We start from the raw sequence: 14,747 nt of genomic DNA, 5'->3' as shown, positions 1-14,747 counted from the left end.
TCCTACTATCCCCTCAAGTATCCTCTATTAAGCAGCATCATCATGATGCTTACGTTATTTAATTACATCTGCTCCATAAATTAGATGATCTTGTGGTAAATGCCTCTAAATGGTGCATCCAGTATGACTCACTATATTCTGTGGAATAGAATTCTGTATCTTTGTGCGGTCAATTGCACTCTTAAGAGGAAGATGGGGATACTTCTACTCTACTTTGACATTTAAAGGACAAATTCTAAGCCACCTTTCTTATGAATGGTTTAAGTTCCAGGTAGTTCCATGGGCCGAGACGCTCGTGACCCAGCCCTCCATGGCTCAGATTCCGACTTCTGGTTGCAGGCACTCTCTAGATAGCGATGGTTCAGGTTGGCCGATACCAAAACCTCACGAGAGAGAAGGCTAGCTTGTCTTCTACCAGGAATCGATCAGTCAGTGGTATTTATTGAGCCTGTACTGCGTGCCCAGCACTGTACCACAAGCTTGGGAGAGGACAGTACAACACAGCTGGGAGATATGATCGCTGCCCGCAGTATGTTTACAGGCTGCAATCCTTCTGTTCTCTGAGACAGGGGTTGGCCTTTGGCCAAGCCAGATGCACACGGAATCTCCCCAAGTCTAACTCTGCCATTCTCTCCAGGGATCTCTGTCAACCCCTTGCTTTTCTGCCTTCCTCCTGCCTGGCACTCCCTCCCTCTACATGTCAGACAGACCAGAACGCTCCCTGTCTTCAGAGCCCTACTGAAATCATATCTCCTCCGGGAAGCCTTCCCTAACTAAGATCTCATTTCCCCAACCTATTTTCCCTCCCTTCTGCCTCACCCATGCTCTTATTCCCACCATTTACGCATTTAGGTACTCACCTCCCCCCCCAAAAAGCACTGTGATATATATTCTTGGTTGATTTTCTTGTCTGTAATAAACGTTAGTATCTGTCTCCTGTGGTCAACTATAAGCTCTTTGAAGGCAGGGATCATAGCTGCCATTTGTATTCTCCTCACCCAAGTCCTTAGTATAGTGGTCTGCACAAAGTAAGTGTTCTGTGAATACCATTGATTGGTAGCTGGCCCATTCTGATTAACTCATATTGACTTCCTTTTCCCTCCAATAGAGAATTCTCGTGGATTGCCTTTCTCTGGGGGCACAGAACTGTCAGAAGCAACAGGAGTCAGCAAATCTTTCTAATATTTGGAACGTTAGGAAATTTATTCCAACTATTGGAAAAAAGAGGGCTAGGCCATCGGTCAGCGATATTGCTTTCTCCTGCCTGTAATTTCCTTTAGAGCCTGTTTCCCCCATTAGACTGCAAGCTCCTTAAAGGTAGGGATCATATAAACTAAGGCTATTTAACACTCTCGTGTGCTTAGTACAGTATTCTGCAGACAGTAGACAATTCAGTAAGCTACTGATTGATTACCTTGCACACAGTTCCAGAGAAAATCAGAGGGGGAATCAAGAACAGAAGCCAATTCGCTCATTGTGGGAAGGAGATGTGTCTGTTTATTGTTATATTGTACACTTCCAAGTGCTTAGTACAGCACTCTGCATACGGTAAGCACTCAATAAATATGATTCACTGACTGTGGGTGACCTCTGAAGATCTCAGGTGATGCTGAAGTGGCATAGAAGAGGGAAACGGGATTGTGAGACTCCATCAGTTCCCCCCCCCCCTTTTTTTTAATAAGAAATATTTTGAGTGGGTACAAACCTAAGGTGATGTATAGAGTGAATGCCCATCATACTATTTCCCTTTGAAATGAAAATTGGTGTTGTGAGATGGCCATGAACTTTCCCAGGGTTACAGAGATTGCTATTAAGTTCATTCATTTTCTTCGGTTGTATTAATTGAGCACTTACTGTGTGCAGAACACTGTACTAAGCATTTGGAGAGTAGAATATAGCAGTAAACAGACGCATTCCCTGCCCACATTAAGCAGTCTAGTCGAGGAGTAGGATGCTAATATAAATAATAAATTACAGATGCGCACATAAGTGCTGTGGGTCTGGGAGAGGGGATGAATAAAGGGAGGAAGTCAGGGCAACACAGAAGGGAGTAGGAGAAAATGAAAGGAGCGCTTGATCAGGGAGGGCTCCTGGAGGCTATGTGACTTCAGTAATGCTTTGGAGAGGGGGAGACTGATTGTCTGAAAAGAGGAGGGAGGGTGCTTCTGGCCAGCTGTCAGCTGGCAGTATCAGTTACTTTTTGCCAAAGTAGTAGCAGCTTCTCAAACTCAAAAATGACTTAGTATCAGCTTCTCAAACTCAAAAATTATTTAGTTACAGCTACTCTGACTCAAAAGTTATCAAACTCAAAGCAGCCTAACAGTACCACCATCATGATTAGACTTTAAGCCCATCAAAGGGCAGGGACTGTCTCTATTTGTTACCGATTCATACATTCCAAGCGCTTAGTACAGTGCTCTGCACATAGTAAGCACTCAATAAATACTATTGAATGAATGAATGACCAGAAGATTACCGAAGAGCTGTAGATTTTTGTAGGCAGTTTTCGGAGGATGCTCAGAAACCACCAACGACTTATTATGTTTCCCTGTGTTTGCGTAGAACAATGAATTTTTAATATTTCAAAATTTAGTTCCTCTTAATAATTGAAGACTCTTCATTCCCAACAGTCATGAAGTTCATTCCTGCCCTCCTCTCACCAAATAGCAACTGAGAATTGCTCCAATCCTTTTGTAACAGTATCCAAGATTAAAAATGTTAAATACATGCAGGGCCCAGCATTTTTTATTGATTTGTTGATTATATCTTGTCTGCAAATCCAAGTTGGAACTAGAAAAATTTTAATTCTTTCAAAATACGTAATCTCGTTTTCTCTGCTTGACATTGCCATTAGAGAAGCAGCGTGGCTCAGTGGAAAGAGCACGGGCTTTGGAGTCAGAGGTCATGGGTTCGAATCCCGGCTCGGCCATTTGTCAGCTGTGTGACTTTGGGCAAGTCACTTAACTTCTCGGTGCCTCAGTTACCTCATCTGTAAAATGGGGATGAAGACTGTGAACCCCACGTGGGACAACCTGATTCCCCTGTGTCTACCCCAGCGCTTAGAACAGTGCTCGGCACATAGTAAGCGCTTAACAAATACCAAGATTATTATTATTATTATTGATGTCTGTTTCCCCCCAGTGTAGACCGGGAGCTCAGTGTGGACAGGGAATGTAACTCATAATCGTATTTTCCCAAGTGCTAAATACAGCACATAGTAGGTGCTCAGTAAATACGATTAAATGAATGGTTTTTAAAGAAACTGAACATAGCTTAATTTTGTTGGAGTGTTTCTGCGTGAAAGCATAGAAAAGATACATTTGCTAAATACATATGAATTGATAATTTTACAAAATCTGTATTTGCACTTGGGTGCCTCATTCACAAGGGATGAAAAGAATAGCTAATTAGTTTCTGCAAAATAGAGGCACAATGCAAGTATTACAGAAATCTGAGTATTCATTTCCATTCTTAATTATTGAAACATGACTTAGATTTCAATAATTAAAAAACTCATTCTGAAGCACTCACACCCAGAGTTATCTGTAAATAAAATGTTAAATCTGTTCTGTTTACTCACAAAGTCCCAAAGAAGGCAGACAAAATGTGGTAAGAAGAAAATACTTGAAAGCAAAATCAAGCTACTTTTTATAGGGAAGGTTTTCTCAGTCAAGTTTCTTTAATGTTTCCTATTAGTGCACTAGTAATATGCAGCTTCATTTCTCTGTTGGATTTTTGTGCTTCACATTTTTCTTTAAATTGTCCACTGATAATACAGACTGAATCATGAAAGTTATCCTGTAACAGACTCTTTTTAAAATGTGTAATATGCTCCTCGAGGGAAAGAATAGTGTTCTTCTAATGTATTAATCCAAAAAATTCAACTTTAGCAAATGGTTAATGACAAATACCTTGGAGAGACCAATAGTCTTCCTCAGGAATTGGAAATAAAGATAGCAGTTCAGAAGTATCACTTGGTTTTTTTGTTCTTTTTCCTGTTGTAGTGCAATGACAGACAGAATTCACCAGTCACCTCGCCTGGATCTTCTCCTCTTGCTCAGAGACGAAAACCTCTTCCAGACCCCCTCCAGATTCCGCATCTTAGTCTTCCCCCGGTTCCTCCTCGCCTGGATCTCATTCAGAAAGGGGTGGTGCGATCTCCTTGTGCCAGCCCAACCGGTTCCCCGAAGGTAAATCTGTTTTTTTTTTTTTTCCTAAATAGAAGTACTTAGCTTGGGTGACAGTAGGGAGTTAATTCTTCACTCTTCCCATTTATGTTCTACAACTCGTATCCTTCCATTGGTTGTCAGCAAATCACACATGCACTCCTAAGTGAACTGCATCATCGGTGGTGTCTTCAAACTCAAAGGGCAGCTATCTGTGTATATTCATATTTATACGTACGTATGACTATATAATATAGTAGATACCCCCCCACACACACAATCAAGTTGACTGTTATTTACAGTATGATGAACCTTGTGGTTGAATTCCAAGATTTCCTACCATGGAATTTACATTAATTTTGTGAGCATACTTGTTCCTTACAATTCGATTTGCTAAAATATTAGCAGAACTACTCAGCTCACTCTGCAAAATGGATTTAAAAGGTCATTATGTGCACTAAATAAACTGCATGCTGCTATCAAATTATAGTTTACCCTCATTTTCATAGTGTCATGACAAGAAAAATGTGGAGAGAGCTTATTTGCATAAATACTTAGAAAGGGACTATGAGCCATGTTTTAAGGGGATTTAGAAGAGAAAGCTATGCATGCAAATATAGAGGAATTATTGGATTAGGGAATGGATTAGATATATTTTGAAAAGAAATTAAAGTTGTCGCACCACATACACACCTTTTAGCTCTGTAAAGTATTTGAAACTCTGGCGTGCGGACATTTTTTGACTCCTTTGATTGTCATCCCTCTGTTTAATTTGAAACAAGTCTTATGATTTAAGGAACTATTTGTGTAGCATTTCAGAGGAATAGTATAATGTCTAAAGTAAAGAAAAAGGCCTTGCTAGTCTTTAGGTTAAATTAAAGACTATTAAAGCGAATGTATCCATACAAATTCTCTTTTCTCTGATGTTTCCTTAACATCTAACAACACCAGTCATTTTTTGTGGATCAGATAAGCATAGTGTTATTAAAGATGCTTTGTTATAGCAGGTATGAAGATGCTCTCAGTGGAGTCTTCAAATTTCTACAAAAGGAATTATGCAGATTTGCATTTTGAAAGTACTCACTGAATACCTGAAATGCCATTCTAAGAATGTACCTTGCAATATGTACTATTGTAAAATTCAAGGCCTTTAACGACTTATCTGGGAAAAATGCGAAACGAAGCTGTAATCCCATACCCTAAATTCCATTATTTTCTAAAGAGCTATATTCATAACAAAACTATGCGCTCTTCTTTTAAGATTAGATGTCAAGTAGTAATTTTTAAAAGGCTTCTAAGTTCATTCAGAGTATGCCTACAGAATAAAAGTCAGAGATGTTTCCTAATTCCCAGCTAAACCACAGATAAATGCATTTTCTCATTGTGGTGCTATTTTAATGTTAATCATATAAGACAATTGTATAATGCATTTGGATTTTCTCCCACTTTCTGCCTTTTGAAACCGTAAGCTCGGAGTTCACATTGCTGAATTTTACTTCCAAAATCCCCTCTTTTGAAATACAGTATTAGGTTTCTCTCGTTTAGATTTCATGCCATTGATCTGAGATAAAAGGAACAGGTTAGTGGATGACCCGAAAATGCTAAAGGCGCTACTCTGAATATTTTCAAAGAGCTCTTACAGTGATGCTAAGAGAAAATGATAGCCTTCTTACTTAGGCTGTAAGCCCCATGTGGAACAGGAACTGTGTCCCACCTGATTAACTTCAATAGCCCCCAGTGCTCAGAACAGCACTTGACACATGGTAGGCACTTAATACATACCCTAATTAACAGTCAATCTGGTATTTATTCATCATCATCATCATCAATGGTGTTTATTAAGCCCTTACTGTGTGCTGATCACTGTACTAAATGCTTGGGGAAATACAATACAACAAAGTTGGGAAGGCCACTAAAAAATAACAAAAAAAAATCATCCTTAAGAGTGATACATCTTTACATTTTGTTTCATTGTGTGTATATAGTCTTCTCCGTGCATGATGAGGAAACAAGATAAGCCGCTCCCAGCACCTCCCCCTCCCTTAAGAGAGCCTCCACCTCCTCCACCTGAGAGACCTCCTCCAATCCCACCAGACCCTAGAATAAGCAGACACTCGCATCATCCAGAAAGCGTGCCTTCCAGAGACCTGCCAATGCCTCTCGAAGCCTGGTGCCCCCGGGATGCGTTTGGGGCGAGCCAGTTGTTAGGCTGCCGAATAGTCGGGGACTGCTCTCCGAAACCGGGAGTGACTGCAAGCTCGAACGTAAACGGGAGGCACAACAGAGTGGGTTCCGATCCCGTATTCGTACGAAAACACAGACGCCACGATTTGCCCGTAGAAGGGTCGAAGGTAAGGAGCCGGAAGAACCGGGGCTGGGGTGCTTAGGTCCGTGGTCTCACGGAAGTCGTCGGGCCGCGGTGCCCGACGTGAGACGGAGCGCTTTTTTGCGATGGCCTTTTATGTTGGTTAATAAAAATAATGGTAGTGGTATTTGTTAAGTGCTTACTATGTGCCAGGCACTGTACTAAGCGCTGGGGTAGATACAAGCTAATCAGGTTGGACACGGTCCCTGTCACACGTGGGGCTTACAGTGTCAATCCCCATTTTACAGGTGAGGTAACTGGGGGACGGAGAAGTGAAGCGACTTGCCCAAAGTCACATAGCAGACAAGTGGTACAGGGGGGATTAGAACTCAGGTCCTTCTGACTCCCAAGCTTGTGCTCTATCCACTAGGCCACGCTGCTTCGGTCGATGCCTGCCTTCTTCATTTAGTTCGTCCTTGCCGATCCTTAATTCAGTTCAGACCGTAAATGATTGTGAGTTTAAAGACTCTTATAAGCGAGATTCTCAATAGTAGCTTCATTTTACCATAGAGTCCCTGGGAAATATCAGAGTGGAACGGTATCAATCAGTGGTATCTATTAGCACTTGCTGTGTGCAGAGCATTGGTCTAAGCGCTTGGGAGAGTACAGTGTAATGGAGTTGACAGATATGTCCCCTGACCACTGTAAGCCGACAGTCTAGTGAGGACTGATATCAAGCAAGCGGATATTTCCGGATACCTAATGGCAGGAGAGGCTAAATTCATTTTTATTTTTTTTACTCGAAAGGCAGTAGTGAATGAGAACAGGAATGCAGCACTGGGCTTATAAAGTAGGCTCCTCCCTTGAAGGTAAACCCAAAATCAAGAGAGAAATCTGCAACTGGGGTGTATTTCCTGGAATTGTGTGTTCTAAGGGAAGAGAAATCTAGGAACCAGTGGAGGGCTTGGGACATCGTGTAGTTCTTTCTCCTTGAATTTATGAAATCACTGCTTAATTTGTGGTCTAGGCCCTCCTTACCTTTCTTTATGTCTCTAGCTTCACCATTTGTTGATAGCCTAATGGAATGAGTTCCCTGTCTGACTATTGCTTTTTTTAGCTTGTTCTTTTATTTCTTGATACCTCTAGCTGAGATGCTGATACAGCAGAACCGCCTAAGAGAAGATTCTAGTTCTTTTTAAGGCTACATTGACTACATTTCTTGTGTGCAGGAAACTGTATCACCACAAAGTCTCAAACTGTAAACAAATAAGTGAAAGACTTATTAAGAATTTATGTTACACAGGGTAAGGGAGTTGAGAATTACTTTTGTTTTACTTCCTAGCAACCTTTTTAGTATTGTTTCCTGATTTTTAAAGGTAAGCCCAAGCACCAAAAGGCTAAGTGACTTAAAAAGGCAAATAATCAGGCCATTGATTACGTTTTTCATCTCTAACATCAACTTCTTTCGATTTATTTCCTCATCGTTTTTGCACATTGTGATTCTTTTTCCAGTCTGTGTATAATTGCATATCCTCATCCTCCTCATTTTTGTCTTCTTCCTCTTTCTCCTCCTGTTGCTTTTCCTCTTTTGGGTGACCATTTCACTACTTGCTCGGATGCCTACCGGGGATGCAAATAAGGGAAGGGAGAGGAAGAGAAGTTACCGTCAGTCTCTAGTCTGGTAAAGATTTTTAAGGGAAAGGAGGTTGGCACTGTGTTAAGCAGAATTTGAGGGTAAACTCAAATGTCTTCAATGTTTCCTTGTGGCTTTACCCTTTTTCATCCCGGTTGATTGAGTACAGACTAAAATTTAATTATCAGTCTGAAAACCAATAGTCTAGGTCCCAATATTTCCACCTCATCAATGACAGGTGCTATAAAATGGAGGGGTTTTTTCCCCCTTTATTCTGTGGAATTCTTTGGATTTCATTACAAGTCTGATCCTCAGCGTTTCCTGTTGTTTGGTTGTTTATAACTATTTGCATTTTTTTTAAAACTTCCGTTGAGAAGAATTTCTTTGCCGAAAGATATCCTCTGCTTGGAGTGGGAACTTAAGGGTTTTTCCTGGCTAAATGCTTCCAGATGTTAAAATAACACCCAGCAGCAAGTACTGAGCCTTAATGACCTTTCCAGATAAGAACATTGAATACTCCTTCCCACCATTTATGCCTCTTTAATGTTTGATTTCCTCAAATTTAGGGAAACCTGTTTTATGGGCAAGACTGATTTTTTTTAGAGTGTATATAGGGTTGCCGTGCAGGAAAATAGTTATAGTATGCTTGTTCCTTTCAGAAAGGACCAGTATTTTTTTTTTTTCAGTTCTAGACCAAAATTGGAGAAAGGGTGATTTGTTTTTAAAAAAATTGTCCTCCTGCATCTGTTTTTTTTTTTTCCCCAAAGCTATATTGTTAACACCAAATTGCCATATCTGGGTGTTCTTATTCCCCCCTTGCAGATTTTGAGTCATTTAGCCTAAGCCCCTGAGAAGAGAAGATGAACCTTAAAATGTCTTTGAGCTTCTCCTCGACCTCTCAAGATTATAGAAAAACCCTTAAGTGATGCTCTCACAGGCCGAATCTACCTTTGGAGAACACGAATCAGAGCCAGAAAGCCCTTAATGCTCTTTGTTAGCCATCCCCTTGTTCAATTTATCCTTTTTCCATCCATATAAATTTCTGTCGTGATAGTGCACAGCTAGAAAAATATAGAAATGTCCCAGAGCAGACATTTCAGCCTTCTAGAGAACAGAAGGCATTTATCTCTGGCTCTTTCTACAGTGTTTGAAAAAGCGGCAACTGAAATGGCAAAGAACCGAAAGACATGCTGTTAAATTATTTTCGATAACCATCAGCAAAATTCAGAAATAGTTGCTCTATACCCTTAGAGTCTTGCACTCCCGCGAACTGCAATACTTCCAGATTCTGGAGTGGTCTGTCCTTGAGCTTTTCCCCGGGCCCTCCGTATCCGGCGCAGTATTTATTCTGCATCAGTTTTGAAGTTGAGCTGGTAGTCCAGCACCCTAGGTAACATTGTTCTGTGAAATCCCCGGCAACCCTAATCACATTCACAACACGCCTTTCAGAAATAGTGTAAGGAGAAATTAGGAATTGGTCCAAGAAAGAACCTTGGCTAGAGTTTGTGCCTCCCTAGAAAAAACAAATGAGTTTCTTAATAATCCACTCTGGGTCCTCTGGTATGTGCATCACAGCTCATTAAGGGCAGGGACTGGGCCTGCTAATTTTGTTGTATTATACTCTCCCAAGCACTTAGTGCAGTGCTCTGCACATAGTAAATGCTCAATAAATACCAGTGATGGATCGGTTGATAACAGGCTCAGGTCATATGGGTGAAAGAGGACTTAGTGTAAAAAAAAAAAAAACCCAGCTCAACTCTCTGTGGGAACTTATAATAACAATGATATTTGTTAAACACTTACTATGTGCCAAGCACTGTTCTAAGCTCTGGGGGAGATACAAGGTAATCAGGTTGTCCCACGTGGGGCTCACGGTCTTAATCCTCATTTTACAGAGGAGGTAACTGAGCCCCAGAGACGTTAAGTGACTTGCCCAAAGTCACACAGCACACGAGTGGCGGAGGCGGGATTAGAACCCACGACCTCTGACTCCCAAGCCCGGGCTCTTTCCACTGAGCCACGCTGCTTCCAGCATGGCATAGCAGCATGGGGTACAGGCTTAGGGATCTGAGGACTTGGGTTTTAATCTCCACTCTGCCGATTGGTTTCTGTGTAACCTTGGGCAAGTCACTTAACTCCTGTGGGCCTCCGTTTTTCAACTGTAAAATGGACTTTAAATCCTACTCCCTCCTACTTAACCCGTGAGCCCCAGGCGGAACAGGGACTGGATCCAACCTGGTTTGTTTATATCTACCCCAGAGCTTCATACAGTGCTTGACACATAGTAAGCACTTAAAAAAACCAATAATAATCATTATAACCTTAAAAAGTATGCTCTTAGTTTCCTCACCTGGACAATGGAAATGAAGGCAACCGACTGGTACCTGACATACGGGATGTATTGAGGAAAAACTTGTAAACATGCCTAGGAAGATGTAAACATAAAGCCATTGCAGTGGCCCCAGAAGGGAGCCTGTAGACTGGAAGCTCATTATGGGCAAGGAATGTGTCTTTTTACTGTTATATTGTACTCTCCCAAGTGTTTTGTACAGTGCTTTGCACAGAGCAGTTGCTCATTAAATGCTGTTGAATTAATGAAGTGTGTAAGGAGTTAACTTTTCTTTTTTTGTGGTATTTGTTAAGTGCTATGTGCAAAGCACCGTTCTAAGCGCTGGGGGGATACAAGCTGATCAGGATGTCCCACGTGGGGCTTACGGTTTTAATCCCCATTTTACAGATGAGGTACCTGAGGCACAGAGAAGGGAAGTGACTTGCCCAGAGTCACACAGTGGACAAGCGGCGGAGCCGGGATTAGGACCCCTGACCTCTGACTCCCAAGCGCCGGCTCTTTCCACTGAGCCACGAACTGTTCCTTCTTTAGAGGGCTACTTAGTAAACACTCTTTCAGTGTAGTAGTTAATCAACTAGTAATAGAAAACTGGGCCCACGTAAACCATATTGGGTTAACACTGGAGCTACTGTTAAAAGATGTGCCATTATCCATTCATTCGATAGTATTTATTGAGCACTTTCTGTGTGCAGAGCGCTGTAATAAGTGCTTAGGAGAGTACAGTATGACGATAAACAGACATATTCACATTCCCTGCCCACAGTGGACTATCCAGTTTTTCCTCAGTCACCGAATGTTTCAGTATCACAGTGTAATGATTATGCTACTGATAAGCTACTTCAGGCAGGCCGCTAGTTTGCAGGAAGAGGTAAATTTACTAAAGGGTAGTTGACTCTTGTCAAGATTAGCTTCATTATAATTAATATTATCATTTCCAAGTCTATTGATTTTTATATTTATTGAACAACTATTAAATCACCACAAGATGGAACATGCTTCTTTCTCAGAGCAATTCTGGAAGAAATCCAAGAAGTAGGAGTCAAACGTTCGACGCCGAGGGCATTTTATGGCATATTTTACAATGCCTTTCCCGTGTAGGCTTCTGAGAAGTCATATCATATGATGATGATAACTTGGTAACGGTATAATCTACAAAATGCAATTTTTCCACAACAAGGAAAGCATCAGTCATTATCTTGTGTGAACCTTTTTTTTTAAAAAAAAAAAATTCATATATTTCTTTAGTGCAGTTTCATGGAGTTTTAATACCGAATCTCTGAATCAGATCAAATCTAGGAATTTACCATTTTTTAATAACTTGAGCAATACCTAATTTTCTGAAATATCTTATTTAAATACTCTTCATATATCCCTTTTATATTGATTTATGTACATAAATTTCTCTGTGTGTTATGCTGTAGGGTATGTTGAAGCGATCTCCGAATTCAGCCACTAAACCAAGTTAGTTCAACTTTCGTTCAATAGACTTAGATCTCCGAAATTTGAAATGACATAAATTAAAAAAAAATTAGATTAATCCTTTCACGCTATTGATGTTCCTCTTTCAGAGGAGAAGAATTAGATATCCTTTTCAACTTGTATGGAAAAAAGTTAGCATCGATTCCGATGGAAGAAAAAAATCGGAGCAGATTCTACATTTGACAGTCTTGTTAATGACTGCATCCTATCTTTAGGATTTGATATGTGGCAGTATTTCAGTTCTTGGCATCACCCTACCCTTTTAATGTGAATTAATTAGACTTTGGGGGCATTTCATGGCAGTAAGCTAGGTGGAAAATTAAGAACTGTCAAAATGCATTTTGAAATAAACTGTCACCTCTAATTTGTCTGGAGAGTGTCAAAGTCAAAGGTCGCTAGCTCAAAGGTTATCCTCCAATGAAATCTTGGCTATCTCTGTTCTTATGTTATTTTAATTTCAAGCCGCTGTAGGTATTGTAACCGTCTGCGTATGTATTCCTTTGGTTGCTTTTAACATCTGTAAAACATGAAATCAAATATTCTGCCCAGCATATTATTTTAATAATTAAATATGTCTACGTTCCCTTATCTTCCCCATCCATCGGAGTGAACCTTTTGGTATTTTTCAAGCATATCGATTTGGATTTAAAGTCGCCTTAACTCCGAAGGCTAGTTCTGGCACCGTCAGCAGCCAGGTAGAGCTGATGGTTCATCTGTGTGCTAACAAAGGCATTTCTGATTAAAAACTCTAATCGGTTTTATCAAGAGAGTCAGTAATGAATCTGAAAATGGTCTGTCGATTCTAAGACACACATAGCTTTGAGCTCTCTTGCATGAAAAATATAAAGCTAAATTGGAGCTAATCTTAATTTCTTTTCTTATCATAATTCTTCCAGAGAAAACACTTTAACTTTTCCATATGATTGGTTTCATGTTTGAAATGATTTTCATTCAAGGGATTCTTTGGTTGCACAATGATCTCTGCAACCACCGAAGGCAGGGTATTGTCCACTTTGTAGAATATTCACTGTCGGGATTGTATCTCTGTCCCTTGGCTTGATGGAGGCTAATGGTGCCCCTGGTGCTATTGTAAAAACTCGTGTCACCCCAGTTGTGAAAGGAAATGTCTTCTAAATTTTTTGGAGTACCTTCGCCGAAAATTAGCTCACCCCGCCTCAAGAAACCTGGCCGGTCTTTGGAACTTACCAATATTTCTCTCCGCAGGTCTTTTCCAACGGCCACTTGGGAAGTGAAGAATATGACATCCCTCCACGGCTCTCTCCTCCTACTTCAACCGCATCCCTTCACCCTAGCGTAAAGTGAGTTATCACTACTCTAAATCTGTATGTCACATGTGCACTTGGCTTGGCTATGTCTCGTCCCCTCGAAAAGGAACGTACATTTTGTCTTTCTCTTGAGAGATTTCGGCATCTTCCATTGACATAGTCAAAGCTGTTTGATCCCGCAAGGTACCGCGGTCATATGCTTTAGTACAGCAAAACTTAGTTCAATCAGAAGACACTAGTAAAATACCCCATGACATATTCAGTGACTTTAACGAGGCCCCATCTAGTTCTCACCTTAACAAGTCCTTTCTGAGAAATACCTTTTCTATAGGTATATGGGTTGATTAGTTTTTGTCTCCATCAACAATCGTTAGGTGAGTAGTGAGGTAAGAATGGTCGAAGCCTAAGGAAATCCATTTCCTTGCCATTAGGCTAAATTTAAAATTGTAAATGAATCTGAAGCGGACGTTTTAATTAACTCTTTTTATTCTCTAGAAGCCAAGTGCTATTGTATTGATTAAACAGAAAAATGCTTTTAACGTTGAATGGAATGCCCAGAATGAATCCCTTCTTTCTCTTTAATGTGAATTCAGCAGCTCACCTTTAGCTAACCCTGAAAACGTACGGTTTTAATGGTTTGAATATTGTTTTGCTGTAACGGGAATGTCTGTAGTCTCTACTCTCTTCCCAGATACAATGTACGCTACATAATATACACCCAGTTGCACCGATTTTTCAAGAAAATGATGTCACTGTTCCTAAAGAATTAGGGGCTGAGTAAACCAGGAGGTGGCATCTAGCCTGTTCTCTTGGCTCTAGCCAGGACCACAGTTTAGCACGAAGAGAACTACTTAACTCTGCTTTTCGTAAAAGCCTCAGAGAAGGACATCTTCCCTGTTGAAGTTTCATGAAATGGTCACTCACGGCAGCCAGCATTCTAAATGCCACTTCTTCATCCTACCCAACTCTAGCCGGATAAGATGGGACCCCCTCCACCCCCCCGTAGCTCCACCATGGAGGGTTGGGGAGGGATAAGAGGCCTCTCTCCTGGTCAAAGCTTTTTCAGTGGGTCTCGGTACTCAGACAGTGGATCGGCCCGCCAAGGTGGTAAACGGCATAAGTATTGCTCCCTTCATCGTAACTGCACTGTAACTAGAATATGTTTTTAAGAGAATCAGCGTGGCTCAGTGGAAAGATCCCCGGCTTAGGAGTCAGAGGTCGTGGATTCAAATCCTGGCTCAGCCACCTGTCAGCTGTGTGACTTTGGGCAAGTCACTTAACCTCTCTGTGCCTAAGTTACCAGGTCTGTAAAATGGGGCTTAAGACTGTGAGGTCCACGTGGGACAACCTGATAACCTTGTATCCTCCCCAGCACTTAGAACGGTGCTTTGCACATAGTAAGCACTTAACAAATGCCATTGTTATTATTATTATTGCCCTTTGTCTCATTTTAGTCTTTCCATTCATTCATTCAGTCGTATTTATTGAGAACTTACTATGTACAGAGCACTGTACTGAGTGCTTGGGA

The 14,747-nt window shown here is 40.9% G+C and overlaps 1 protein-coding gene across 3 annotated transcripts in view; it reads left to right on the top strand.

Moving 5' to 3' along the window:
* CBLB (Cbl proto-oncogene B) overlaps positions 1-14,747 on the top strand; it is a 206,214-nt gene that overhangs the window by 150,860 nt on the left and 40,607 nt on the right. For all 3 annotated transcript variants that reach the window (XM_029082023.2, XM_029082024.2, XM_029082022.2), the window contains exons 11-13: positions 4,005-4,190; positions 6,152-6,517; positions 13,158-13,252. In XM_029082023.2, the coding sequence (XP_028937856.1) occupies positions 4,005-4,190; positions 6,152-6,517; positions 13,158-13,252 (647 nt within the window). The remainder of the gene's footprint in view (positions 1-4,004; positions 4,191-6,151; positions 6,518-13,157; positions 13,253-14,747) is intronic.

The sequence above is a fragment of the Ornithorhynchus anatinus genome, chromosome 17 (genome assembly GCF_004115215.2).
Source record: "Ornithorhynchus anatinus isolate Pmale09 chromosome 17, mOrnAna1.pri.v4, whole genome shotgun sequence".
NCBI classification, from domain to species: Eukaryota; Metazoa; Chordata; class Mammalia; order Monotremata; family Ornithorhynchidae; genus Ornithorhynchus; species Ornithorhynchus anatinus.
The sequence above is the reverse complement of the archived record's forward strand: the minus strand, read 5'-3'. Positions and strand labels throughout refer to the sequence as shown.